General features: G+C 41.5%; 4 protein-coding genes and 1 long non-coding RNA gene across 13 annotated transcripts in view; 1 reads left to right on the forward strand and 4 right to left on the reverse strand.

Moving 5' to 3' along the window:
• Nucleotides 1-130: 130 nt before the first annotated feature.
• LOC142965528 (uncharacterized) lies at nt 131-3,952 on the reverse strand. Of its 3 annotated transcripts, none has more exons than XM_076106507.1 (7): nt 3,703-3,951; nt 2,761-2,865; nt 2,191-2,343; nt 1,907-2,032; nt 1,680-1,712; nt 1,089-1,244; nt 131-994 (listed from the first exon to the last, which is right to left on the reverse strand). In XM_076106507.1, exons 1-7 carry the CDS (start codon nt 3,938-3,940, stop codon nt 324-326), a joined length of 1,482 nt encoding a protein of 493 aa, XP_075962622.1. In that variant the 5' UTR covers nt 3,941-3,951; the 3' UTR covers nt 131-323. The 3 variants fall into 3 exon arrangements, with proteins under 3 accessions (XP_075962622.1, XP_075962621.1, XP_075962623.1); XM_076106506.1 differs by having other exon boundaries at nt 2,761-2,868; nt 3,703-3,950; XM_076106508.1 differs by having other exon boundaries at nt 131-1,244; nt 2,761-2,868; nt 3,703-3,952.
• A 158-nt stretch (nt 3,953-4,110) lies between these two features.
• LOC142965529 (progranulin-like) lies at nt 4,111-6,697 on the reverse strand. 2 transcript variants are annotated; one of them, XM_076106510.1, is made up of 6 exons: nt 6,549-6,697; nt 6,103-6,246; nt 5,710-5,844; nt 5,399-5,575; nt 4,935-5,078; nt 4,111-4,680 (listed from the first exon to the last, which is right to left on the reverse strand). In XM_076106510.1, the coding sequence occupies exons 2-6, from the start codon at nt 6,244-6,246 to the stop codon at nt 4,555-4,557; spliced, it is 726 nt and encodes a 241-aa protein (XP_075962625.1). In that variant the 5' UTR covers nt 6,549-6,697; the 3' UTR covers nt 4,111-4,554. The 2 variants fall into 2 exon arrangements, with proteins under 2 accessions (XP_075962625.1, XP_075962624.1); XM_076106509.1 differs by having other exon boundaries at nt 5,710-6,006.
• Nucleotides 6,698-7,769: 1,072 nt separating this feature from the next.
• Nucleotides 7,770-13,659, reverse strand: fam133b (family with sequence similarity 133 member B). 5 transcript variants are annotated; one of them, XM_076106512.1, is made up of 11 exons: nt 13,511-13,659; nt 12,593-12,690; nt 11,805-11,883; nt 11,552-11,671; nt 11,427-11,459; nt 11,175-11,246; nt 10,654-10,752; nt 10,453-10,491; nt 9,908-10,000; nt 8,793-8,843; nt 7,770-8,484 (listed from the first exon to the last, which is right to left on the reverse strand). In XM_076106512.1, exons 1-11 carry the CDS (start codon nt 13,532-13,534, stop codon nt 8,341-8,343), a joined length of 852 nt encoding a protein of 283 aa, XP_075962627.1. In that variant the 5' UTR covers nt 13,535-13,659; the 3' UTR covers nt 7,770-8,340. The 5 variants fall into 5 exon arrangements, with proteins under 5 accessions (XP_075962627.1, XP_075962628.1, XP_075962626.1 ...); XM_076106513.1 differs by having other exon boundaries at nt 9,911-10,000; nt 10,453-10,494; XM_076106511.1 differs by having other exon boundaries at nt 10,453-10,494.
• Nucleotides 13,660-14,018: 359 nt separating this feature from the next.
• Nucleotides 14,019-27,969, reverse strand: part of cdk6 (cyclin dependent kinase 6) — a 33,287-nt gene continuing 19,336 nt past the window's right edge. For both annotated transcript variants that reach the window (XM_076105613.1, XM_076105612.1), the window contains exons 5-8: nt 24,271-24,380; nt 18,201-18,251; nt 17,625-17,760; nt 14,019-17,517 (exon numbers count right to left, since the gene is read on the reverse strand). In XM_076105613.1, the coding sequence (XP_075961728.1) occupies nt 17,365-17,517; nt 17,625-17,760; nt 18,201-18,251; nt 24,271-24,380 (450 nt within the window). In that variant the 3' untranslated portion in view covers nt 14,019-17,364. The remainder of the gene's footprint in view (nt 17,518-17,624; nt 17,761-18,200; nt 18,252-24,270; nt 24,381-27,969) is intronic.
• Nucleotides 22,016-24,733, forward strand: LOC142964970 (uncharacterized). The gene is made up of 3 exons (XR_012957619.1): nt 22,016-23,476; nt 24,073-24,137; nt 24,237-24,733. It is a non-coding gene; the product is annotated as an uncharacterized LOC142964970 (long non-coding RNA).

Raw genomic sequence — 27,969 nt, forward strand, 5'->3', positions numbered from 1 at the left:
TGAACTTGCATTTAAACCACTTTCATTATATGTAGGTCATCCGGCTGAATCTATTGTGACAGCATCCGCCTGAAATCCTCACTTTCAAACTGATGATTTATGAGAAAAAAAAATACACAGGGAAGAAATCTAACTTCAAAGACTTTTTATTCAAGTCCACAAAATAGTGTAAGAATACAGTTATATACACAATAAACAACATGACTGAATTATCCCTCCCATATGTACACTACTGGACTCCCACTTAGCAGATAAGAATCCAATAATCACAGCACGTTTTGATGCATTTATGACATCTGTAGGATTTTGCCCATTTGTGGTTTTTAAGTTGATGACATGAGATTTAGACCCTTAGGTCTGTGAAATCTCCTGTGCCGTTTCAGGCGGTAATTACTAGAAAATTGTTTGCCACATATACCACATTTGTTCCTCAATGTGTGGCTTTGAATGTGCTGGACAAAACTCTCCATAGACTCTAAATGTTTCCCACAGATTCCACAAGTATGGATTTTATCCCCTGCGTGTGTCAGCACGTGTGTCCTCAGTGTGTACATGTAATAGAAACTCTTTCCACATGCTTTACAACAATGAGGACCGCTGGGATTCTGACTGACAGATTGAGTTGATGTCTTTATATTTAAACCCACGGTGGGTAAAGAGTTTTTTCTTTTCACACGCACTTTCTTCTTGATACCGAGTGCCTTTAGACAAGGTGTGGTGTGCTGAGACTCCCCAGCTGGCTGGCAAACTCCACCAACCCCACTGTCAGGCAGCGTTTCCAGAGGTTGATTTGAAGAGTTAGGAAGCACATGTCCCTCGCTGCTTTCCACACAGTTCATTTCGCTGAGGTCTTGAATGTAACTGCCTGCACAGACGATGCTGAATTCAGAGTCTTGAGCGAGATGTTCCTCCACACTCACTTGACTGTTACCTTTTGGTATTTGAACGCCTTTAATCTGCAGTTGCGTTGAGTTCTGCCACTCAGGATGACTCACTGGGGGAAAAGGGGGAAAACAAAATTTCAGTTGTTCACAAGTTTGTACACGCAGTGAAAGTGAGGTTATGCATGCAAAGCTCTTCGACCAGACCGTGTCTGCAAATTTCCTGTTCTTCTTCTTTCACATGAAGCAGCAGTGAGGCCTGTTGGTCCTCCTGGTCCAGACTGCCAAGCTCCTGCTGAGACCAGGGTTCAGGACTCAGGGGAGCCTCCTCCTCAATGGCAGAGACGGAGGGCTGATCAATCTCTAAGAGAAAGGACATTTTATTATATTAGTAGACTGCCAAATGTCAGTTTTTTTGCAGTCAATACTTCATCAAACTATGTATTTATAAGCCTCTGTGAATGCAAATCTGTGGCTGTACCCCCCCCCCCCCCCCTACAGCCCATCGACATTTTTCTTCATATTCTCACCGAAAAACAGAGTTTCTCAGAGTAAGAAAAAACAGTATCATTGATTTTTATTTTATTTTTTTTTAAAAGCAAAACTACAAAAAGGCATCCAGATAAAAAAAAAAATTTTTAAAAGCTCTATTTAATAGTAGAAAAGGTTGCATCATTCTGACACACCAAAAACACCGCTGTCGAAGTGAAGCCATGTATTTTCACAGCATCATTCCCAAATTGCAAAAGGTAATATTTATTTATGAACAGAGAGACATCAGACATTTTGTCAACTAACCTGTGTCTTGGCTTTGCTGCAGTATTGCAAAACCTGTAAAGTAAAAAGACAGGGTGGTCAATAACTACATCTAGTTAGTGAAAATAACTAAAATACGACCATTATGATTATCAGTGGTGGCACACAGCGTTTATCTAAAGCAGAACTTAAAAACATGCTTTTACAACAGAACAATAGAATGTTAAAGTAACAGCAAAATCGGGAGAATTCCAAGAAATTGTACGTACCATGTTGTTTAGATATGTGCACCTCAAAGTTACATTTACGATAAATGATCTTTGTGCAATATGGGCAGTGCCAGTGACTTCTGCCCTGGATCAAGTCTGTGCACGTACATGGTACAACAAATTTATCTAAAAAGAGAAAAGATAGCGTACTTACTACATGCCAACACTTTAAATGACTTCAAAGAACATTGTTTTAGCATTTTATCAGCTAGCATACGACAAAGGTAATCCATTATAATGACAAAGTATCATCATGCTTTGATTTTAACGGTAATAAAACGTACCAGTGCCACCCTCAGTAAAATGGACAGCAAATAGATAATGTTTTCTCGTCAAATGTGTCTCAGTGGCTTGAATCCTCTTCAAGCAGTAGCGACAGTCATCACTGGTTGCAAACTTTAGAAAGTCCGTGCGTGAGGTGAAGGAGCACTGAGAGTCTGGAGAAAAAAAATCAAGATATAATTCAAATACTTTACGAGATAGTATGGCATTTCATAGAATTACTAGAGTGATGACACACTTCAACAAAGGCCTCATACAGAATGACTGAAATGCCTTTTTTCCCTTCCAGGGAGGAATAAAACAAATGACAGTATGAGCAAATCATCAGCGTCATTTCTTTAATGGAAAACCAGGTTGCACTTAACAGTAATATTATGTTACGTAATGACTGATGGGAGCGCATTACACTTGTGTGACTAATAGTTGTTACTGGTGTCCATGTTAGAAACACAAATTCAGTCACTCCTGGCTTTTTTTTTTTTTTTTTTTTTTTTTATAAATCGGCTTCACAGATGATTTTAATAGACAGATTTTACCGGAGAGGAGAATGTATTGTTAGACTTAAGTCCTACCACTGGAATTGCAGTTGGGGTCTCTGGCCTTGCGGGTGGGACTTGAATCTGATGCACCTGGACCAGCAGCAGCAGCAGCGGCAGTGGTACTTTTGGTGGGGTTAGCTGCTGAAGAGTAAAGAGAAGCACAAAATAAAAAAGTTATGTTATATCAAAGTCTCGACAGTAAGCCAGCATGCACAGTACCAGGACTAGGGCTGTCCTCAACTAAAAAAATGATTAGTAGACTAAGACTCACACGATTTTGGAGAAAGGGCAAGCTCAAAATGTGGCAGTGGCAGCTAGTAGGGGCACTTCCTGTGGCAAGCTCAGCTGCCACGGCAAGTCGTGGCAGCTGCCACGGCAAGTCGTGGCAGCTGCCACAAACAGTGGTAACTGCCACGACGGCAGCTGCCACTGCGCGGCAAGTCGTGGCAGCTGCCACAACTTGCTACTATATATATAAACCTGTACTTTTCCTCCTGTGGCATGGTAACGTGTCCTCTGACTGTCAGAACGGGGGACATGATTCTATATCTTTAGGGTTTAATACAGCCCAAATGATGAGAGGCCTCATATCAACATCATATTTACAACTATGCTATCGGTCTATATTGTCCCTTCATTGACATGCACGTTTAATAGGTGCATATAATGACTATGCTAATGGGGAGAGCGTGAAGAGAGTGTGAAAAATGACTGATTTGTATGCCACTGCACAGATCCCTGGAGCATGCGACACTTAAGCAGCTACCACCTTCATTGTTTATTAAGCTAACCTGAACTGGCGGTGCTAGCTGCATTGTTGTCTATAGCCAGCGTAATGTACCCTGTTGGACTCGCATACTGAATAATACATACTTTAACATTGTCCAGATGTACTTAATATAAACTTCAGCTCCGTTTCTCTCGGTGTTAATTCACACAAACTAAGCTTTGCGAGTCGCTCTAGAATGAACCAACCTTCTTTCTGTCGTGATTTGGTTTTGAGGATGATGTCCAACAGAGACCGGTTGCGTTCGTTGTCTTCCTTCAACCGGGTAACCTTCACCTCGTAGTCCGTTATTGTTTTCTCAAGAGCACCGAATATTTCAGAAGCAGCAGCATGTAGCCGCTCGGAGACAAACAGTTTCAGCTCTTCCATTTGGCTCATCTTACCACCATTTGAAAAAAACTCCTTATGTCCACCCCGGAACCACATGTGAACGAGCTGCAAACAGCGGAAGTAATCCAATCGGAAGTGAAAATTACTTTCTTCCAAAGTAAAAGCCCCTTTCATGACCACAACAGTTTACCGTTTAATGATAGCGAAGTCTATCACGCAGCATGCAAATATATATTTATTGTAAGATGCATTTAAAAAAAGAAACATCTCACACTCATATTTGACTTTTTTTTTTTATTTAAAGAAGTTCACATTTTTGCAAGTGTTCAATTATCTGCTTCATTAGAAAAGATTATGAAATGATTTGAGGTTGGCATTCAGTTTTCCATGACTTGTGTATCTCTAAAGGAATCTTCAGATCAAACAGTCTCAACATAGTTCCTAAACCACAGCCATGGATAAGCTAAAACATCTTGCTAAACTGGTTATTGAAAAGAAATGTTTACATTTCATCCCTTGTGAGAACCAATACAGATGACAGTAACGTTCATCTAAAAAGGAATTCACAATGGATTGGAATCACTTTTTGAGGTTATAAGCACATTATTCACTCATTCAGCCGTCATCTAGGCCTGATGATGATGCATTAGATTTGATCTGGAAAATGTACGTTAATAATGGCAAAGCTGTCACAGTGCACACACTTGTCCTCAGACGGTTTTGGCGTCCTGTGCTAGTGAGGGGATCTCAGAGTACTGTCCTTTGCATGAGGTGGAGGTGGAGTCGCATTTAAATCCATACGCACAGCAGTGCCGACCATCTGCACAACACTGGCCCTGAATCAGAACAAGTCTTGATGTTAGAAAAAAATACAGTATAGACTCGTAAATTACTGCAGTAAAGGTGAATTTCAAGGTTTACGGTCAAAACAAGAACATTGAATCTTTTGTCAGTTGCATCAGTTTGTGGTGCTTTTGATGTGCAATACACCCTCTATATTCCTGTTTGTCTAAGCACTTTGTCAAATTGTTTTCCTTCAGATCACCGCACCGTTACTTCATGATGACTTTAAAAATTGGCCAATCCATACCAGTTTGAAGGGACAGCAGCTCCATTTGCCTGTGGATGCTTTGCAGCAAGATGTCCCAGCTGAGCAGTAAAACCTGGGGTCACAGCGAATGACTCCTTCCGCAGTGTTGATATCACTGGCTTCTGCCAGAGCTGTCATTGGTGTCTGCAAAAGGTAAATACATACTGACCATTATACCCTGGCTATTAATATATTCAATCATTGACACATATTTATTTTCATATTAGTCAACAAGTCATCTATATTCTTTTAAATAATAGATATTTAAAGCAAATGTGATTGGTGCACAGAAGGACTGCCCACGTCAAACCAGTAAAACCAGTGTCTGAAAAGTGTGTTCATGAAGGACCCCATCGTATAGATAGAGTAAGAAGGAGTTTGAGAACTTTCAATTAAAACTTTGTATGAATGGATGGATATACACCACATATGCAGTCAAAAGGCCCATTCGCAGTATGTCCTACCTCTTGCAAGCTGCTTTTCTCCTCTGAAGGCAGAATGAGAGAGGCAGGCACTGACGGCTTACTTTGGTCGGGGATGAAAGGATATCTCAGGCCTTGCCTCCTCACACAGTGCGTATAAGTGACGTCACAGTCGTAGCCCCAAGCACAACAGTGGTAGCCATCCCGACAACACCATCCCTGCAAGTTACAAGTCACAGGTTATTTATTATATGCACAACTACATGCCAAAAAAAAGGGGTTGAAAGCTTTGACTATCACATCAAAAGTAGACCACAGGAATTTCACGACAGTTGTTATTGCAAAAGACTCACAGGAGAGTACGGGCAACAGAACCAGACACCTGTTGGGTGTCTGCAGCAGGTAGTGCTATCAGGACAAACGTAATAGTTGTCACAATGAACAACTGAGCTCTTTATTTGGTCCGGCACTTGTTTGTTCACGGGCTCCTGAAGGGGAGAAACAGGTAGAACATGAGGGATTGGTTGCTCGGCAGCCTCCTTCTTCACCATGGGTATCATCATCCACAGCTTTCTCTCACACATCTGGGTAACCGCGTTACAATGAAACCCTGAAGGGCAGCAGTGGGCCAAGTCAGAGCAACACACCGCCTAAAGACACACGGAGATTAAGGGTGGAATATTTGCAACAACAAAATGTTAACAACTTACAGGTCAAGTTACATTATATGGTGACAAGAGACTTACATTTGGATAGTGACAGCAGCTATACCCATTTTTAGTCAGACAGCAGGTGGTGGAATCAGAGCAGACGCTCCCATCCGGACATGTGATGGCGCAGGAGGCACACACAAACACTCCCACTAACAACCACAGAGTTACCCTCAACATCTGCAAAAGAGTAGTAATATTTAGCTAATTTTTATCAGTTGAATATGATGCATTATGTGAGGTTTCAGGGGGAAAAAATAACTTTTCACTTTATAAATCAGATTTTGTAACTTAACTGTGAAACTTCCCTAAATCTGTTCACTTGCTGTGACTTTCAGTTTCGTTTTAGCCTGAACAACAATCTTCCTTTCACTCAAAACATCACTGAAAAGTACTAATAGGAGTTGTGACTGTTAATAAAGCACTCTACACAATTATGTCAAGACAGGATTTGATACAGATTCATAGTTTTTATCACTTACCTTGCAAGTGAAGTGATTCAACAGCTTACTGCCCTTCGTCTCACACTTCCTCTCAACTGAACCATGGATGCAGTGCTTTATATGGCAGATCAGAACCTCCCACTGAGCAAAAATCTGGAAGTCAAAGTTTATCACACCCTCTGTGTCCTTTAAACTGTCAGATTAGGACAGTCGTTTTTCTGGAACTAGTTCACACCCATTGATCACTTTTTTAAAAGGGTTAGCGTTATTGTATGATACTGCAAACATACCCAAATACCACAATGATTAAACAGGGATGACTTCACGAGCTCACGTTGAACTTTGATACAACATTGTTCAACATCACAAGACCTGCCTGTAAAACCTCAAAGGTATTCGTGCGACATGGAATGGATTTTTTTATAAGTAGGTTGAATGTTTCAAACCGTAACAACCTTTACACTCACTCAGAGGGTGGAAGAGCAAGACAAGCAAGTTTTTCCAAGTTGTTAACCAATGTTTTGCAGTTTGTGGCATAATGTAGTTAGGAAAAATGAGATAAGAACTGTACCAAGTACAATTTAGAGGCATATGTACTGTCGAGTATTTCCATTTTCTGCTACTTTCCCGGTGTAGTTACTTTGCAGATAAAGACTTTACATATATATGATCAGCTTAGAAAATATTTTTTTTTATTGTTACAAACTGACCATTTAGACTAAAGAGTGAGATGCACACAGCCAAGCAAATTAACAATTTATTTATTAACTTATAGGCAACATAAGAGGCAAGCTCAAACAAACAGTGGAGTGAGTACACAGGGCCCATGTGTTGCTGCTCAGCTGTTTCCACTCTTTTGATACCTGCAGAGAAAGCAGCCACACAAACAAGAGAAACAGGCAGACACACTATGCACGAGACTAACCTACACTATGTTCAGTAGTTAGCTACATTACAATGCTGCTTCCATGTTAATGCATGGACATCTATCTCTGGTTTCTGGAGTTCCGTATTTAGTGTTTTTACAAAAATCTGTAGAAAACCTATTGAATCGAAGTCCATCATAGCTCTTTCTGGTATGCAACCTGAAGATAACCCACTGCTGATACTCTGTACTGACTAAACTAAAGGAGTGAGACAGTGCAGAAGCATATTTGCGAGCAGGGTAACCATTCTCTCGCGCACACACACACACACACACACACACACACACACACACACACACACACACACAATAAAGGTTGTGACTAATAACAGCACTAAAGGCTCAAACAATACTTTATTAATGAATTCCCATTTTTTTTTTTTATACATTTACACGGCAGTGTAACAATTTGTCTATCGGAACAATTATCCCTTGTACAAACATTAACTGTGAAGCTCACATTTCTTATCATAAGTCCAACTTCAATATGAGGCTGGGCGAGACATCAGGTCATCTGGTCTACATGCACGACGCAGGCACGAGCACGACAGCCTCATCTAGCGACTAGAAATGTAAGATGTCGGGTATGAAGCAGAGACAGTGACTCCTAGAGGGCCAGTGTGATGAAAGATGAAAGCAAGTGCCAGTCACATTGAAATCTCCAAGATGGGGGGGTGGGGGTGGGGGTGGGGGGCTGTGTGAGGAATTCACTTCAGTCCCATGGTTGAAAGAACAATTACCTATAAATGCATGGTGGTAAAAATCAACAGATGTACCGGTAGTTTCCACTTAAGAGGGACGAGTGCCTCACTCTATTTTCACTTCAGTCTCAGAACCACAGCACTACAAGTCTGTCGGCCTCTTGTTCAAGCGTGATTTTTTTTTAGGTCAAAAGCAAAAATAACACTACTTGTGAACCGTCGGGAGGATGAGAGAACCGTGACGATGCGGTTGTTGATCGAGCTCCGAGTCTGACTGAGAGGCTGCCTTCCTTTTCTTTCTCTTGCCGTGTTTCTTGTGCTTCTTTTTCCTTTTCTTCTTGGATTTGTCCTGCGAAACGCAAAACATTTGAGGTTTGTGTCCAAGTCGTTCCTCTTAAATTAAGAATCAATTACTGCAGATGTCTAGTTACTTTCTGGCAGAGTAGGCACTTTAAGACATATCGTTTCAGCTTATACTAGACGCTGGATCTGTGTTATCAATCTGTCCAAAACATCTTTCAACTCGCAATTAAATATCATCTACTTACTAAATAATAATGTTAGTCTTTGCTGTAGTCATGATTTGTACCGGATCAAACCAAAATCTAAATTGTGAACTGTAACTAAAAAAAAAAAAAAAAGAAGTAGATTTCTCACTGTTATTTTCTCCTTTTCCTCGCTACTTCTCTTTTTCTTCTTGGCGTCAGCCTATGGAAAGGGAAAAGTTGAAATGACAAAATGAATTGAGGGAAGTCGCACACAATCTTAAAAAGCCCCTTTTCATGAAACGGTATTAGTTCACAATGTATGGAGTGTGTACAAGCATCTGCTACTGCAGTTAGGTTCACAACCGGTTGAGCCGTTGTTTCCTCTTTGACCGTTTATCCCACTCAATGTATGATACGTTGCCATTACCGTTCTCCTTATACTGAAGGTTTTGCCGTGTTTTGCTCAGTTTCACAATCATTTTTATCCAACAAAAGGCTTGATAGGGAAAAACAAGCTGATATTTGGACACATTTCAATTATTTCACTGCGCTTTGAAAGCAACATTAAGCCCATAAGGTGAGGGCTGTATTTTTAGATGGTGGCTGGTTCATGTGTAATTTAAAACTACCTTTACTCTTTACCACGGTTTTCACTTGCTTGTTCTCGGAGGTGCTGCATGCAGTCGGCCTCACGCAACATTTAGAGCATCACGAGTTGAACTTGCCGTCAGTCTGACTGAGGTCATGAGGTTTTCATTCAAATGACTATTTATCAGAATCCCCATGAAGCGCGACGGACAGAAAGCCTGCACATCTGGACGAGTGAGTGAGCCATCATACAAGGAGAACTGAAACTTAATTAATTTGGCAATTGTGTAATATAACGGTGTGTCGGTATATGGTGAAGCAGTTAAGCAAACACAACTACACCGCAAAAGGGAGTCTTGCAACAATTTCAACCGGATATTTATCTGTGATCAGCATAATATTAATGTGTCCAACTCGTTGAATAAATGTAATGAAAGCTGCAAAACTGTTTATACTGGTACATCGAGTTCAGCATCAGGTATCACACAAATATTTAAGATAATTTCCTTCCCCCCCCAATTAGAAGAAAAAGAGGAACAAAGAGCTAAAAGAGGAATAGAGAGAAGGTAGTACGTTAAAGGTTTATTACTGACGGTCTATTGGGAGTCGGAGGGTAAATTAAATAGTTACGCAGCAACAGCTATACGTGGTGAAAGAGATGCATGACATATACAACCATAGAAGAACAATACTTACTACCTCTTCCCCCTCGGATTCTGCAGAGGACTCTGAGGAGGAGTCTCTATAACTTCGCTCGGCCTTCCTTTTTCGTTTACGGCTCTTGTCATCCTGACGGACACAAGATCACAGTTATGAATGCTTTACAACACCCATTCAGCTCAGTTTGACCCGCAAGAACAACGGACGAGTAATAAAATGGCTTTCAAAAGCCTCACGTATCTGTGGAAATATACACCGTAAAAAAGTTAAAAGTTACTATGATGAACTTCCATTTTGTGTTGATTTTGCGGGTCCTGTGGTCAAAGGCAGTAGTGTTTCACGAGTGTTCCAGAGTCCCTTCAGAAAACCTCTCATTTTACTGCAGCAGGGTCCGACCCGGTGGTACCGATGACAAGCATTATAAATAATAATGATATAGAAATAGCTAATCTTCTCGCTGATGGTCTTGTTTTCTTATGTAGGTCATAAAGAGGCATCAGTGTTAAATTGAGACCGTTTCATCACCAGTTTAAGGTTCCTAACAGTAACTTTAAATGTGTTACTGAACACGAGTAGATTACCTTATCTTTGTCCCCTTCTTGCTTTATTCTTTTCTTTTTCTTCTTGGGGAAACAACAACAACAATTTGATTAAACCCTGGCATTTAAAAAATGTAAGTCATTGTAGGACAACTATATTAACCGCCCATGTTTCAACACTAGAACCTGATTCTATTGAAGTGCACTGTAACACAGTCACTGTGCTGTTAAAAAAAGAAGAACCTTGCTTTCAGCATCAGATTCTCCCTCTGAGCTGTCCGACGCTCTCCTCGCCGATGACTTCTTTCTCTTCCGCTTTTTTTTCACACTCTTCTTTTCATCCTGTACACACAGATACAAATGCAATCAAACAGTGTCGTGCTGCATTGTGACAATTTAATGGAGACGTTGCGCAAGAAACAAATCATAACCTTTTTTTAAACTGATCAGTTTGAGCTACATAGAGTCAAAATATATTTCTGATCAGCTGTTAAATGTCAACTAACTCACTCAGACGATCAAAAACGCCCAAATGTTCTTTATTCAAACACAGGAAGCTATTAATAGAATTTACCTTTGACAGAGCACCACAAGCAAACAGCAGCTAGCAGTAATCAATCAAGTCAGTTAGTGACATCCAGCATCTTGGTTTGTCTCCATTTCAGGAGCACCATGCTTCTTAATTGCATGTAGTTGGATTATGGTCACAAAATGTGTTTTTATTTGTCTTTATCTAGCACACGATGAAGTCTGCAATGACTCACCGCGTCTTCAGATTCTGTGGAGAAGCTGCTAGGGGAATCAGAACTCGATGAGGAGGAGGAAGATGGAGAATGCTTGACCAAAACACAATGAAAGCAGGGTTCATTAGATTTGAGGTTATTTGCTTGTGTGGGAATTGGAACACAATAAGAGACCGTCTCAGAGTACAAGCAGACAGTGTGTGTGTGTGTGTGTGTGTGTCTGACAGTGCTGTAGCAAAGCTGGTCATCAAATCACTGGAGGTCTCTCCTCACCCTGTTTGATTTCTTCTTCTCTTTCTTCTTTTTCTGAGCACAAATGAAAAGCCAAAGTCAGTAAACGACGATGATTTAAGAGAGAGAGGGTCATTAAAATGTCTGATGAAGGTGGGATACCATACCTCCTTTTTCTCTTTCTTCTCCTCTTTTTCCTTGTCCGTTGCCTTCTTGTCTTTCACTTTCTCTTTGTCAATTCCAGCCAACAACTTCTCTCTGTTTTTTGCCAGCTCCTTCTTCCATTTCTGAAAACAACGGCACATATTGGAAAAAGTATTCATCTTCTATATTGCTAATTGTTCATCCAAACATGCAGAATAGTTTTTTGTAGTAGAGTTAAAAGACGACCATAACTGGAGTCATTATATTGACACATACCACGTTCATTTTGTCCTCAAAGTCAGCCAAGGCTCGAGAGCCCTTCTTCTTCTTCTCCAGCTGCTCCTTCAACTCTTCCCTGATGAAGAGACAATAAATCAGTTGTAACACAATTTATAATGTTACGAGTTTCAGCCGACATTGGAGAGGACTACGTCTGGCAAAATGGTGAGGTCAGTTGCAGCTCTTCATCTCGCCACTTAACCGGCAGCTGCTTCTTTTAACATCCCTCCCATGCAATGTGTAACCTGATTATCAACGTTTCAACAGCAAGAATTTACAGTAGACGGACAATGCATAACTCCAGAGAAAGAAACACTCTGTAAACTTTACAGGTTAATTCATATATTTTCAATTCAATCTGTTCCTGAGACAAATATTATTTTTCTTTCTACAAGAGAACTGGAAGCTCTTTGCCCGCAGAAGGCAAAATTATTTATGGACAGTAAAAAGGGTTAGAGGATGCTGTTAACAGTTGAATCTTCATAATTTTTAAATCATAATGCATTGTGGCAACAAAACTCTGGTTTACGCACATCAGAGGACCTCCCTCTCTGCTCTCAATCTTCGTTGGCAGCTCAGTTGTGAGAGCACCTCGTCCTAAAATGATGCTGATGTTGCAACTATACTGACTCAAATGATGAAACCTCACACATCTCTACATCTACACCTGGCAGTGATATTGATTGACATGGATGCAACATAATTCTCAGACATAACAGGATAATGCCCCTGTGAGAGAGGAACTATTTATGTCAGGGCAGTGAGGAGGTCCGTCCTTTACTCACCATGTTGGTCGAGGTCTGCTTAAGTAATCTTGTATAGTTGGTCCGGCGTTATTTGCCGGCCCCCTGGCTCGTGCAGCAGCAATGGGGTTAATGTAAGCCTGGGACACCAAACAGAGGAAAGCATGTTATACATCTCTAATGGAGGTTATTGAAATACATCCAGATACCAGAGATTACATTGAGATAAACAAGACAGTTCTGCAGCAACACATGTATCCCCAATTTAACCATACAACCCCTCTCTAAAACAGTTTAAACTAAAAACAACACAAGTTACTCGTGTACAGTAATATTATAACATACAATGAAGACGTGACGTATTGCTGGACCGTAGTATTACACCATAGCAGTGTTAGTTTATTAGGTAGCTTATCATCTGTCAGAGATGTGCATTATTAGATGAAATATTCACACAACACATGCAACGTTACCCGTTAGCTAGTAAACTATGTGGTTCAGTGACAAAATGAGTAAATTGTCAGAAGCAAGCAACGTTAACCAAACACACTGGACTACCGTTTATTAGTTTAATAGGGCTAATAAGGCTTTATATCGACCCAAGAAGCGACGAAAAACACTGCACACTAAAACATCACCACGAAAAGACATGACCCAGATTGTTATGAGCTAACGTTAGCATTGCGACCACTAAGGTTTGTGCTGGTCGAGAATCCACTTTTGACGTCCAAGACATTCAAACCTAGAAAACTGTTGCATCAAAATGAACATGTTGATGTATTTACATATTAGATACGTGTGTTAGGAGACCACTGTGTCTAGGCCTAGCATCAGAATACCTAGCGGAGGAATACATTAACGGCAGCTAGCCGCTAAGCTAACGCCATGCTAGCATCTTTCCAAATATAACTGCGTATCAATGATTTATCCGACTAACGGGCATCGTGGGACATGACTTACCACTCGATTGTCTCTCTTTCCCATGTCGAGTTAGTAATGGGGACAATATCCAAGGAAGAGGGCAACCATTAGTGCTACCTTGCTAGCATTGAGCTAGCCACATCAGACTTTGTTAATGGAAGCTGACGACTCTTTTTCTTATTGAGGTTTTTGTTTTTACCAAACAACGAAATGGTGAAATACCGCCACCTACTGGTCTGGAGTTTTATCAAAATATGTATAATATGTATGTAGTTATCAATATATGTACATGCTCCTTCACAGTATATCTTCTAGTTTTTAAATTGGCAGTTATTGTGAAACAGACTATATATGTTCTTGTGCCGATGTGAAATATAAGTATATTGTTGCAGAAGACTGTGTGGCAGAATGCAAGTAATTAACACTATAACAAATTACAACAGCAGTTGCGTTGCCTCTAATGTTCCCTCATTCCAAGAATGAATACCTACACATTCGCTAGAACGATTCATTATTATGTCAATCACGCTTACAAATGAGTCCAAAATAAAATTCACAAAAAGCTGCTTTTTATTCAACTGGTGCAACACAATAATAAGACACCAATGCCTGCATTCATACATAAGTATAATGCCATGATTGTGTGGTTCCCGTTCGCCATTTCCGTATGCTAATAACAAATGTGACACAGGAACATAATGTGTAATTGGAGTTATACCATGGATGAAGCTACGTTGGTTTGAAAACAGTTAAAAGTTGTAAAAGCTCAACAGTTGACTTCAGTTTTGTGTTCTGAGATTGAAATGAATTAACAGTTTCAATAATGCATTGTGCATTGTACGCACCACTGACACCAGATGTGAGTCGTTATCAAACAGAACATATCTCACACAGAGCTTAGTCAAGCAGGCAATTATACATGAATCTACATTGTGTTCGCCATCTAGCAATTACAAGTTGCTGGGGGGGGAGAAACAGTTGATACAGGCAGTTATCTTCCGACAGTAATGACTACAGTAACATATATTTGATAAATAGGAATGACAGTAGACTATGATCAATGACATGATCCCGGAACAGCTCGAAAGAAAACCTGAAGGAGTTGTGATGTGGTCAGTTAGTAGCCCAGAGATGTGCAAACTGTGCCCGAAAGGTTCGGACGACCAAAATAAGAACCTGAGAAAGTCAAGAGTGTGTCTGTGTGTGTGTCTGTATGTGTGCTAGCAGCACTACCTGTTAAGAAAACGTAAACCAGTGTTAAAAATATGTTACTGTTCTGAAAGAACTACTACATACAAAAATACAACTCTGCATTACTTGCTTTTTCCTTTCTGGTAAAAAATAACTGTACTTGAATGTAACTGGACATGACTGTAAAATAAGCAAAAACTGTACACTAAATATTTGTGCATTATTTCATTATCAAAAGCTATGTAAAATTCATAGTCATTCTCAATCCAAAGCAAATGAAATGCAACAAACACCCACAGAGCCCGCAACACATTTTCAATGGACAAAGTACTCTTGCCAAACAACAATCCACAGACCCTCGCTACTCTACATCTATCCATTTTTACGACATATCTATGGGCTGACGATGCTCATATCAAAAGTTCTCTATCATTACAGCTTGCATTTAGCACTCTATACTGTACAGTACCACTGCCTATCCTTTATACATTTCTTACACTGTCAAACTATTCTTACACAAACTCTATAATCCTCTAAACCATTGGTGTAATTGGTGTAGGAACATTGTATGCCCCAGCATCTTTAAATCAAGTAACAACTTGATGAAAACAAGCATATAAGACTTGCCAATGACATTTAAATTAAATACAGAATATTGGCGACACTATTCTGTGCCAAATGTATTCATGTTGATTAGTGCTGGTGGGACTTTCTCCACCTATTGCAAGCCTGTGCATTACTGTAACATTCGGATAGCAAATAATAACTGTATCTTATAATGATAAAAGCCCATGAAGGCAGGCTAGTGAGTGGCAGGAGCATTTCTGTTAGGTTTTTTTCATCATTGTCTCAGCACTGATATCAGCCCATTATGACGAGTTCCCAGAAGAGTGCATAAACCATTAGAATCCTGCTACTGGTCTGCAGCTACTCAGGACATCCTCATGGTGGCAGTATTATAATACATGTATAGGACTGGAATGATAAGACACAACATGGCAGTGAGTGGCTGGCTTGTGATGCCCAATAATGTTTCAATAAGTAGGTGTGTACAAAAGCTTTCTAACGTCAGTGGTAGTGCACACACACTAAATGTTTTTGTACATATCTTGTACTGTATATCTGCTCACTGCAAACACCTACAGTACGCACGAAGGCAGGTGAGATCCACGGCGTCCACCCAGGATCCTGTGTGGTCCGGACCCCCAGCCAAGGGGGGCTCTTGCGAGGCTAAACACTGGTCATAAAGAGGCCTCTGCTTCAAGGCCTCTGCAGTCTGCTTGCCCACTACTACCAGTCTACGTGAGATGCAAGCCTTTTTGCATTGTTAACACAGTCAATCATCAACATTTAACCTAAAAGCAGCAATTACAATCCATCAGTTCATGGAAGGAGGATAGCTTTTGTGCATTTTTCAGTGGGTGAGAGCGTTTGGTGTCCTCTTTCTTGACACCATCTATACCCTCTCTTCAGGAGTACTCTCCTAAAGTGTTGTACTTTGATTATAAGAAAGTATGCACCCCCATGGTCCATGTCATGTCATTCAACACAAAATCATTGTTAATAAGCTTTTTGGACACTGATAATCACAAATAAATGTCACTGGATTTAAATGATTTTGCTTCACTGTGTGCAGCCAGCTGCTTTTTTAGAAGTTGAACGATGGGTAGAATGGTGATCAAGTGTGTAATCTAAGATGTGATTTTTAGTTAAACACACCTGTATCTGCAGAGCTGAACAGCTGGCATAAACTACACTATGGAAACATCAACAAACTAATCTCCAACAAGGTTATTGAGAAGAAACAGATGTGTACTCTGTAATCAAGTGCCTTCACATTTTACTGGTATCCTGTCTATAGCAGGTCATCCCCAAAAACTAAAGGTTATGTGTGAAGAGGCCATAAGGCCGCAAGGAGGTCTGTGGACACTGAAGACGGTACATGGTTCCCTTACTGGGATGGGAGACTTTGACCCTACAGTAGCTGATGCCTGGGTGCTCTGCATTTCTAGCTTTACAGCCAACTGGCAAAGAGAAAGCCACTGTTGAAAAATTGCATTTGCCCACAGGCAAAACAAGGCTCCATGGTGGGATGATGCTAAAATCAAGCTTTTTGACCAACAAACTCAATTCTATGCCTGATGTTGGTGGCATCATGTTGTAGCAATGGTTGAGGGTAAAATAAATGCAGCAGAATACAGAGGAATCCTGGAGGAAAACCTGCTGTCATGATGGGAGAAGGTTGTTTTTCCAAGCAGAAAAACAACAACCCACAGATTTGAAGCTGCACAGAACTGTCTTGAAAAGCACAACACTCAAATGGCCGAATCACAATCAGACGCCATTTGTTTTAGAACTTGAAAACTGCTGTTCAGTTATGCTCACCATGTAACCTCAGCATGAGGACTTGTGCAAAGAAGCACGTGAGAAGATTTAATCACATAGATTCAAGGCTGGAAACGATGCCAACGGTGCCTCTATATGTTTGTGTTCTACATTTGTACTCAAATTACATCTATTTGAACGGACTTACTTTCAATTTGACATTTAAGATTTATCTGTATATCAGTGCCAAAAAAGCTTTATTAACACAGTTTGATTGAACGCTGTAAAAACAATAAAACATGTAACATACCAAGGCGGGGTACGCACAATACTTTTTATAGACACTGTATGGGATGATTAAGGGCGAAGGAGGACAGTCAGGCAGTCCTCTCCTCCATAGTGGGCTTGTTGGTGGGGATTGGCTGGGCCGCGTACGCACTCCTACTGTGGCTGTCCACACTTTGAAAGTAGGGGTGGCTGAGCGCAGCGAAGGCCGATATCCTCCTGGAGGGGTTGAAGGCGAGGAATTGCTGCAAACGATGGAGGAGAAATAGAAGAGGATGAGATGAGAAGATTGGTCAATGAATGTATCGTATATTAATTTGGATTGGTTTGAACCGAGGCTCGTACTACCCACCATTAAGAGGGCCCGTCCTTGCTCGTCCATGTCTGGAACCAAGTCCCCTATGGGTTTAGGGGGCCGGGGAGTGAAAGCACTCTGTGGTAGGGCCACTTCCTGGGGCCAGTCCTCTGCTGTAGGTACCCCAACAACACTGTGGGATGATAATCGTCATTAGTGCCTTCACATGTTCAGCATTCACTGCCTCTCCAGTTCAAATCTTTGTTAAAATCATCCTGATGAAGCAACTGACTGTGTTCCTGTGTGTCTGCTGGTAAGCACTGGAGGGATGTACAATGGTGACAACAATATTCACCCTACCAGAGCAGCATGACCTTGTCTGGGAGGCTCTGCATGAATCACAGGAAGGTTTGCACACCCTGCTCTATATTTAGTCCATATGCATAATAGGTTCAACAAATTAACAATTGACAATATCCACACACTGGATTTAAGTTCCCAAAAATTCGATTGGATCGACTTCATGGACAGTCCAATAAAGTTTTCAGGGCTTAGTTGTACATTCAGACTTATACAAATATAACAGACAGGACCTCAGAAACTGAAACAGGATATGCAGCCAATAATACTTACTCAAAAATTTTCCCCAGCTGATCAACATCTGAGTTTCCTCGAAATAGCGGTCTGGGAAAGAGAAGATAAACCCAAGTTCAGTTTGACTGAAGCTGCTTAAACATTTACGCGAGACGTTATCTTCATATATTGTGTTGCACAAAAATACAGGAAAAGGCAAAATGCATTTTGGTTGAAAGTGTACATCATTGATTATGTTCTTATTGAGCCCCAATGCTCACTATCCCACGGTATATACTGCAGACAAACAGCTCTGAGAGAAAAGCTATTGGCTCAAGGCAACGAGGAATGTTTGACTCCGATGTGAGCGTTTGAAGTAGCCACACACTGGCAGCTCCATCTCATGTAGCCAGGGTTGCGAAGCAGTGTTGGTAGTACCACTGAAAACAGGAGGGGAGGGATGAAAGGAGGGAGGAGAGCGGCAGCAGGGCTGCTGGTGGTTCCTGTGGCTTTGGGCCGTCTTCGGATGCCCGTGGGCGGCCATGCCTGCCCTTGGACCCGCACAAATTCCAGTAGTCACCATCAACACAAGCCTGCCGGCCGCTGCATGGTACAAAATAAGTCTATTTATCCCTCATGTGCGTCTGCTTTTGCTCTCTCTGTGTGTGAGAAAGTGTGTAGGAAAGTGGGAGGGAGAGGCATGTGACAGAAACTTTGGATTATTCTAACAGAAAGATGTATGGGAACGAGACCTGAAGTTCCTCTAAAAAGGAAATGAGAATGTGTCGCTCTCAAGGAGAAGACTTTTTAGATTACTTTCTAAATCTGTTACTCCCAAAAATGACAGTATGAAATGCAGTAGACTCAGAGGCGCTTTCTTTCCGTTATATTGTCCTCGTTTTAAATGATTCATCGCCAGCAGATGTCAATGTAATGCAGGATATTGTCCCATAGGTGTGTATGCAGTCTGTGTCCAGGCACAAAGACAGTTTAAGTGCACCCTACTTCACTGAAGTCAACAAAACGACTGGCCACCATGTGCTCCCTGTGTTTTCCCACTTGCAGGAAGCTTTGCATAGCTCAACACCCACACTTTCCTACAGACTCAGACACTGGGACGTTAGTCACACAGGGCTATTTTGCACATGTTTGTTTCAGTTATTCGCAACTGGCATCCTTAACTAATGGATGTCTCAGTGTTGCGCGACTCTTGAACCGTTGCTTTAAACATCTAACTGAAAGAGGAACATACCACATAGGTTTTTCGGGGTAAAACACTGCGCTGAGGTTTGAAAGCCATTCAAGATCAAACCAAACCAGTTTGGACTGTTTCAAAAGAAGAAAAAAAAAAATAAAGAAATCACCTACAGCAAAGTCATCATGCCAGAACAAGTAGGGCTGATAATTCCAAGAGGTCCATTTTTAAACCTGAAGTGGTTTGTTGGAGGGGGATGACTGGATTCACATAGAGCTGACCACTGGCACGCACACACAGTCAACAGTCAAGTGCATATGCACATTTGCACACACTCAAGTAGGTCTACACATGCACTCTGGGCATTGCATGTGCACAGGTACCTGTGCACAAACGCACACAAACAAGGGGGGGGCGCAGTGAAAGGAGGACTGAGACTGGGTTGGGACAGGCAGCTGAGTCACGCTTCCTTTAGTGCCAGCACAGCTCTGTCCCACATTCCACCGAAATAACCTCTGGAATGTGTGTGTGCATGTTTGCACGTGAGAGCGTCAATCTGACTGGGTGGGAAACGGAGGGAGAGACACAAGAGTGTGCGCTGGAGTGCGTTTTAGACCGTGTCAGTGCAATTTGCTTGGAATTGCAAGTGTGTCCGTCAAAAGTTTGGACGTCCTGTATATGTGGGCATGCGTTTGTCTCTTTGAGGATTCATCAACTGAGTTCCAAACTGTGAGAAAGTCCACACGGATGTGGGGCCTCTCCCAGACCATTAACACAACACGTTCAACCTTTTAGATTGGAGGAATGTCAACAAGCAGGCGCTCCCCCCCCCCCATTCACTCGATCTATGACTCACCCCGACACTATCCCAGCCTTGCAGATGCAGACTTGTATGATATTTGCTCAAATTCCTTAGAGAACCAGTTCCCAACTCTTCTCAGATAGTCATTTAAGGAGTTTTCTTCTTCTTTTTTTTTTTTTACAATGGCATGTTTGATAATGGAAGTGGAGAGGGGAGAGGTTGCTGCTTGGGGGGAGAAGCTTTGAAGTTTCATGACTCATAAAACAGACATTTTGAGGTTGGATTTTCACTTTTCTGACCTGCAGCATAAGGTAACCGGGTGAACTGGAGTTGTCACGGCTCAGTGGGGCTTCAACCAACACTTATTGCAATAATAAAAACGGACCTAAATTTCAAGGTAAAGTCTTTAGACTTCCAGCAAAGAGTCCAAAATTAAGAGTATAAAAATTGTCAATGAATTTATGTCGATCAATTGCCTAATTGTGCAGATGATATTTCTTCGCTGATGTATTCGTTCATTCCCAGAAAGATAAACATTACATTTAGATACCGACCATTTTTAAAACGGTAATTATAACACCAGTGGAAATGTCTGGTTTGTTGTACCTGAACTGCAAATAAACAGCGTTTTCTCATCCTCTCTTGTTCTGCACTTTCCCTCAACCACGCTTTCTTTAGCTTTCTTTCACCGTTTCTCCCAGGTGCCCTTTAATCTCTAACAGGTGGCCTTTTAAAAAGCCACCTTAATCACCTGCAGAGAGGGAGAGAGAGAGAGAGTATTTTCTGCCATCAAAGGGCTCTGCCTTGCTTTCCGCCTTAAGGCAAAGTTGGACAGGTGCCAGATTGTGAAAACACACACATATCCACACCAAAGCTTTTTACAGCTTATTGTGTCAGGGTGAAGTAAGAAGTACCTTAACCTGGCCAACTTGCGCGCACACACACACACACACACACACACACACACACACACACCTAACGTTTAAAAAAGGACAGACGCACTGGAGAGTTTATATTGAAACATGTTTTTTCCACTGTTAGTATAAGGCAGTCGTGGTTGACCTGCAAATAGCTAGAATGCACCACGAAATAAAAATAAATAAATATATATATATATATATATATAAATAAATAAATATATATATATATATTATTAGGAATAAAATGTTTTACAAATCAGGCCATGAACGATGTATAAACAACACCCTCTGTGAAAACCTTCAGAATATAGACAGGAGTTAAACTCAAAAGTTTGGTTTAGGTAAGTACTACTAAAGTGGAGATTTCTGGCCCAAAGAAAAAGGCCTTTAAATAAATGTATTCTAAAATTATATACATTTTGATACCACTACAGGTGAAAAGGGGAAAAAGTCAGGGCTCCTCGGCATCTGACACCGATGCACAGAGGCACTATTTAGCGTCTAGCGGCCGATTACGATGGGCAGTAAAACTTTACGCAGTAAACTGTGTCTTAGTTCACATGACTCCCTTGTCATTTTTTAAAATCCAGAATGCTCCCCGACTGCTGATTTAAAGCACTTTTTGGCAAATATAACGCCGGTATATCTGCTATGGCAAAACAGGTTGATCCCGTCATCCCTATTTCTCCTCTTATTTATTTGTCATCAGTCTGTGTACCACATGACTACACAGTCTCTTCACCCTTTGCCACTGGAGCCTTTATATCCCCCACTAAGTCACACATGCAGAGTCGTTGTGTGTGGCTGTGCATGTCGGGGTGTGAGGACGGTTGGGGAAGGAAGCATAAATTACAGGCAGGGCTCCTCCTGGCAGTCAGCCCTACCTCAGAAAGACTGTTCTTATCTACTCCGACACACACCACTACAGACTGGCTAGATCCCAGGTCACTGTTGAATACATAACTTCCTTCCCTTCCATAGACAGGCAGTTGAACCTCTTTTTTTTATTTTATAAGTGGTCCGTTATTAGTTTGGCTCTCCAGTGTGTGAAGTTCGTTGGACCACAAACTGACAAATACCTACACCAAGAAGCAGGATCTTGACGTGCATGCTGCAACCATAGCAGCCAACCTGTCATTTCTGTAATGGTTTGATAAGTCAACCGAAATGTGATTGCTCACTGCTCGCAACGCAGCCGACAGGTGGCATTTTGAGAAAACATTGACACGTTTAACAAACACTCAAATAACTGATTCTGTAACGACGGCAGCAGGTTGTGGATTATACCTCAAACTAGAACTACCGCCTCACCAAAAGGGCAAGTTGCAGTTTAAATCCAAGTTCGTCCAGACTCACAATGTGTAGTGAAGACTTTGAAGGAATTTAATAAAAGTGTATTTCTTTGGCGAAAAGGAAGTATTGACATGTATGATTCCAGTGAATCATTTCCAGTGAGAAACATGCTGTTTTCACACAGTAGTACAGAGGACTGATGGAGAGCTTCATCACATGCAGGCGGCAACCTCCGGTTCTGAAAAGGAAGCCAATGCTGAAGTGTCTTAAACTTGCATTCTTTCTAATGGCCATCAGGGGGCGACTCCTCTGCTTGCAAATAGAAGTCTGATTGTATAGAAGTCTATGAGAAACTGATTGCAAACACAAGTTTATAGTATCAATCGCTAGTTTCAAGTCTTCATCAATACAGAATGATTTTGTAAATGATGGTCCTATTTAGAGTAAAACAGACAATATGCTTTAGGGCGTGGCTACCTTGTGATTGACAGGTCACGACTACAGTGTTGTACAGTCTGGAAGTTGTCCGTGTTTTCATTTTACAACTTCAACCCTTTCAGAGTGTGTTTTCAGTTCATTTAAGTTAATGAAAACATTTATGGTTGCTTAAAAATGTCTTATTCAGCATTCTGCTGTACCTTCTGGTGTCACTTCTGGTCCCACGAAAACAAGATTTTCAACGGCCAAAATGACGACTCGAGGCTTCAAACCGTCAATCCAAAGAAACAATGGGTGACACCACGGTGACTGCGTCCACGTCTTTATATACCGTCAATGGTCCCATGACAATCACCTGAGGCTCAATATCAGCAAAACCAATGAGCTTGTGGACTACCAGAGGAACAGGAGGCTCTCTGTCCTGGCTGTCATCCAGGGAGAGGAAGGGAAGAGGGTGGTCTCACACTTTTGGACCTCAAGTACCTTCCAGTATCCATAAAAAGCTGAACTGGACTCAGACACAGAGCAGATTGTTCTTCCTGAAGAGCCTCAGATCGTTCAGTGTGTGCTGCAGGCTCCTGATGATCTTCTTTCCGTCTGTAGTAGCCAGTTCTTCGTGGTGGTGTGCTGTGGCGGTCACATCCTAAACTCGCAGCACAGAAGATCTACACATCACTGCAGTTTCAAGGTGGACACCCAAGATTAAAGTCAATTCCGTCTCCAACCAAATGTGAAACACGGTCACAGTTTTGGTGTTGAATAATGGCCAGGAAAGGGTTTTTGCAGAACATTTTGAAGTCACAGTTAAGTTGACCTTTTGGAGATATGTCATCACTAAATCTATTGATCCTATGAGACATTTGTGTGAAACTGTCCAAATAATCCGATGAATTATTGAGGTATGGTCATAGACGTGTTTTGTGAGGTTACAGCGACATTGAGCTTCAAGTCCAAGTGGACGTTTGAGCCAAAGTTGAAGAAATTCCTTCAAGCCGTTGAGATATCGCGTTCATGAGAATGGGACGGACAGACAGCCCGGCGCGGTCTTAGATTCTGGGTTAAAGCTCAAATACAGACAACATCAGCCGCAGATCTGGGACATCTCCGCACACTTGAATACTTCAGCATTCATGCAAACAGTAATACCACTTCATAGGAAAGATGAGATGGCAGAAAGCTTTTAGTGATATTAGCTCTGTATGGAGACCTAGTCACAAGGATGTGAGCATGTTGATGTGTGTATATGCACATCCATATGCTCACTAATCATAATCTGTTCCCCAGTAAAGGCCTCCGAAGACTCTTATGATCCATATGACAGGCTGAACAGTGACACCAGTGATATTGTGGTAAGTAAGACTTGACCTCAGTTTAATACACTAGAGATTTGAAATGACCTATATATATATATATATATATATATCGTGATTTTTGGCCTTGTCGCCCAGCCCTAGGTATCACCAAAATTCTCTTTTCTCTCACCTTCGCCTGAACATCTCAGCGAAGATGCAGCCGACACTCCACAGGTCCACTGGTGTGGCGTAACTGGACTGGAGGAGCACCTCTGGGGCTCTGTACCACAGTGTCACCACCTACAACACACAGCAGACAAACATTAAGACGGTTAAACTTACAAAGACACACAGACAAAAACAATAAATCACTCCCAATTTTTTTGCGTGTACCTGCCTGCAGCATTAAGTAAATGTCACCATATTGGGGGGGGCCCTCACGCTCACATGCACACACACGCAGGGTTAATACTTCTCTGCCCTCATTTTAAGCTTACATAAGACATGAAATCATATCTGGCAGGACACGTTTCCCTGCTCCCATTTTGGTCTACTCGCATCACACAATCTTTCCACAGCAATCCACCAGTGACACAAAATACTGTATATACACGTTCAGTAGTACCCGTTACAATAATAAACGATACAATGTTTTTACTGGATTAAACCTGGCAGATGTCTCATGTATTTGAAGTGATAACGACCCCCCCCCACCCCCACCCCCTTCTTCCTTCCGTCTTGCATCAAGCAACCCTGCACCCACCTGAGGTATTACAGCAGCCATTTTGTGCCACTTCACACCAAGCCTGGTTTCCAAATTTGTCCCTGTAACTCTATTGGGAGCTCTAAGTGAGTGCGTTTGTGTGTGTGTGTGTGTGTGTGTGTGTGTGTGTGTGTGTGTGTGTGTGTGTGTGTGTGTGTGTGTGTAGCCATAGCCTGCAGGAAAGCAGCAGCATTGTTAACAGCTACAGTAGGGAAAGCGTCCAGACAAAACTCAGTGACCCCTAGTAGGAGAGTGGACTGGTTCCAGGTGCTTTCCTGAACTCCAGATTTTTCCAACAGCTTTTGGCTGCAGTTCCTCCCTCAGGCACTGCAGAATGCTTATCGGGATCTTAGAGTCTGAGGTGAATGTTTGTAAGCAAAACGAGTGCTGTGTCACCTAGATATCTTTATTGCACGCTCTGCGGGAGTACGTGGAAACGATACCCTGAGCTTTTAGATGTTGTCCACAAGCCTGCATGTGTAATATGAGCGCAATGATCCTAAAATGATGTCGATAGCCAAATATGAACTAGTGCTCAAGCGCCCTCTGAGAAATTACTTTGAGTATGCAGTCAAGTAACATAATGGTTTATAGCCTTTTGGACAAGGATTCCTTCACTGGGGGAGGTTGATTTTAGTAATACACGTCCCAGTGATTTTGCTCCCTGCACTTCAGTAAGTAGACGTGTTCATCGCTGCCTAAAAAAAGTTGCGTTTTAGCCATGCTAGCAGCGAGGCTGTGTGGATGTCAATGATGGTCCGTCAGTCGGTCCACCACTTTGTTACAGATATCTCAAAAACAACTGAAATGATTGTTGTTACAGATGTTCATGCTCCCCAGATGATAAATTAAATTGACTTTGACAATCCCCTAACTTTTTCTGTAGCGTCATCATCCGGTCAACAATTATTTTTGTCCAATACTTTGGTTTATGACCAATGTTAGCACGCTAACAGGCTAAACTACAACGCACCTGGTAAATAGCATCGTCACTGTGTGAGCACATTAGCTCAAAGCACCAACGTGTGTAAGTGCAGCCTCACAGAGCTGCGAGCGTGGCTGTGGACTCCTAAATCTTGTTAAGTGTATAAAAACAATGACTTTAGTTTGGTTGCAGGGGAATACTTCAGAACCCACCCATAACATGTCCATAATAATAATTCCGTTACAAAGGGGCATTATTCATAATTGCAGCTTGAAGGGAAGTTTACGTCATCTGAGGCAAACTCTGAAACTGCTAAAACATTACCTCGAGCTGGAATTCTTAAACAAGGCAGTCAACAGAGACCGATAAGAGGAATAAAGAGTTTGGTCACATTTTTTTTTCTAAACTGAATGACACTATTAATAGAGCCGGGGCAGCATTTTGCAGATGTGTGATACTTTCTCGTCTCCTGCTTCCTGCTTCACTAGAAATAGGGAGGAAGTTGAGGCTAGTTGGCTGAGATGCGTCAGCTGAGCCACGTGACCAGAAATGAGACACATGCCGAGAATAAACTGATTGACCGGTACGGTCATTGAAGATTTTAAGAACAGTGAAACCTCACAGAAAAACATGAATGAAAGTTGCAGAGCTGCAGTCAGGCAACAAAAGGTCACTGATGTTTTTTTCAACGTAGGAAAATTCAAGGCTGCATGGCTTTCACTTTTGTAGGAATTGCTTCTAACTTGCTATGAGTTTTGGTTCTCTGAAAGTGTGCAGCTGCAGGCTCAAATCTATGTGACTTCTGTCTGCTGCATGGAGTTAGCAGGCCTGCAGAATCAAAAGTCAGGGCTGGTTTGAAGAGAGAGCCTTCTAGGAAGAACCACAGATCTAGAGCTCGGGGTATAGCCGCAGAGTTACTCGAAAACCTGGCCACAACTGCAGATTAAGGCCTGTATGTCACACACTCATGCACTTGCAGACACGCAGAGGACTGGATGTTTTAAGCAACACCCTAACAACTTGCTCTGTAGGAAATAGTCTTTGTAGCAGTGCATCTATACATGCATTAAAGCATAAGACAGCCATTATTCTATACTTTTCTTTTTCGTCAATGAATATAATGAATAAAAATATCAATGCATTAGTACTTATCTCCATACTTTTTGACTTAAGACAAAAAAAAAAGGACCACAAATATAAACTTTCATTATTTAAAGGCCAAGTAACCAATAGAATCCTTTCCCTTATTTTGTGCATTTGTTGGTGAATATTTTCAGTTTGTTTTAGATTAACACATATTTATTGTGCTGCAGTTGTTCGTGTCTACAGCACCCATGATTATCATAATGAAGCAACATGTAACCCCGTGTTTAAGTTTTTGGACAACATTGGAGGTCTATGGCAGAGGGGGATATGCTATGTCAGGCTTTGGAAACACAGGTTCTTTTTTTAGTATGATCAATAAATGATTGGTGTTGAATAGGATTAAAATACCCTACTGTTTTACACTGACTTTTTGCACCCATCTTCTCACACCACTTGGATACAAGTGCCAAGCATTAGTGAAATTAGTAACTCTCCGCGCCTCAAATGGCTCATCTCAAACCTCCGATTCTGACTTTCAGAGTGCTCATTTTCATTTCCAAACAACGTTTCCACTGTCAGTCCTGCTTTACACTCAGCAGTCATCAACCTTTTCTCGCTCTCTATTAACTGAACTCCCTTTCTCCGTCTGTTTCTGTGAGCCCATGAGTCTGTAAAACTCTCTGAAATGCAGTAAAGTCTATATACAACAGTTGGAGAGCCCGTAATATCCATGAATGCATTTTGAACACACAGTTTCACTCTCCATAAAATACTCAACTGTCTCTGTGCTAAGAAAGTCTCAAGTCTGTTATATACAATATCTCAAAACTAATGCTCTTACAAAGGACTATGCTCTAAGTTGTGGCTGTAACACACAACCCAATAACAGTTTTCATGATTATAACTACACAGACTGCTGTAAAGAGAAACATTCCCCAATTGCAATGTGGCTCTGAGCTTTCTTCTGTCCTTTTCCTTCCTCTTCTTCCGACCACGTTTGCATTCCTTCTTCCTTAGTCTCTTTCTCACCCTTCTCATTCTCTGTTCTGCTTCACATATCCCTTCATTACCCACTCCTGCTCTCCCTCCTCCGTACAGGCTGCATGAAAACAGAG

This window comes from Anarhichas minor, unplaced genomic scaffold (assembly GCF_050575085.1).
Source record: "Anarhichas minor isolate MPS153535 unplaced genomic scaffold, ASM5057508v1 ptg000033l, whole genome shotgun sequence".
In the NCBI taxonomy this organism is placed as follows: Eukaryota; Metazoa; Chordata; class Actinopteri; order Perciformes; family Anarhichadidae; genus Anarhichas; species Anarhichas minor.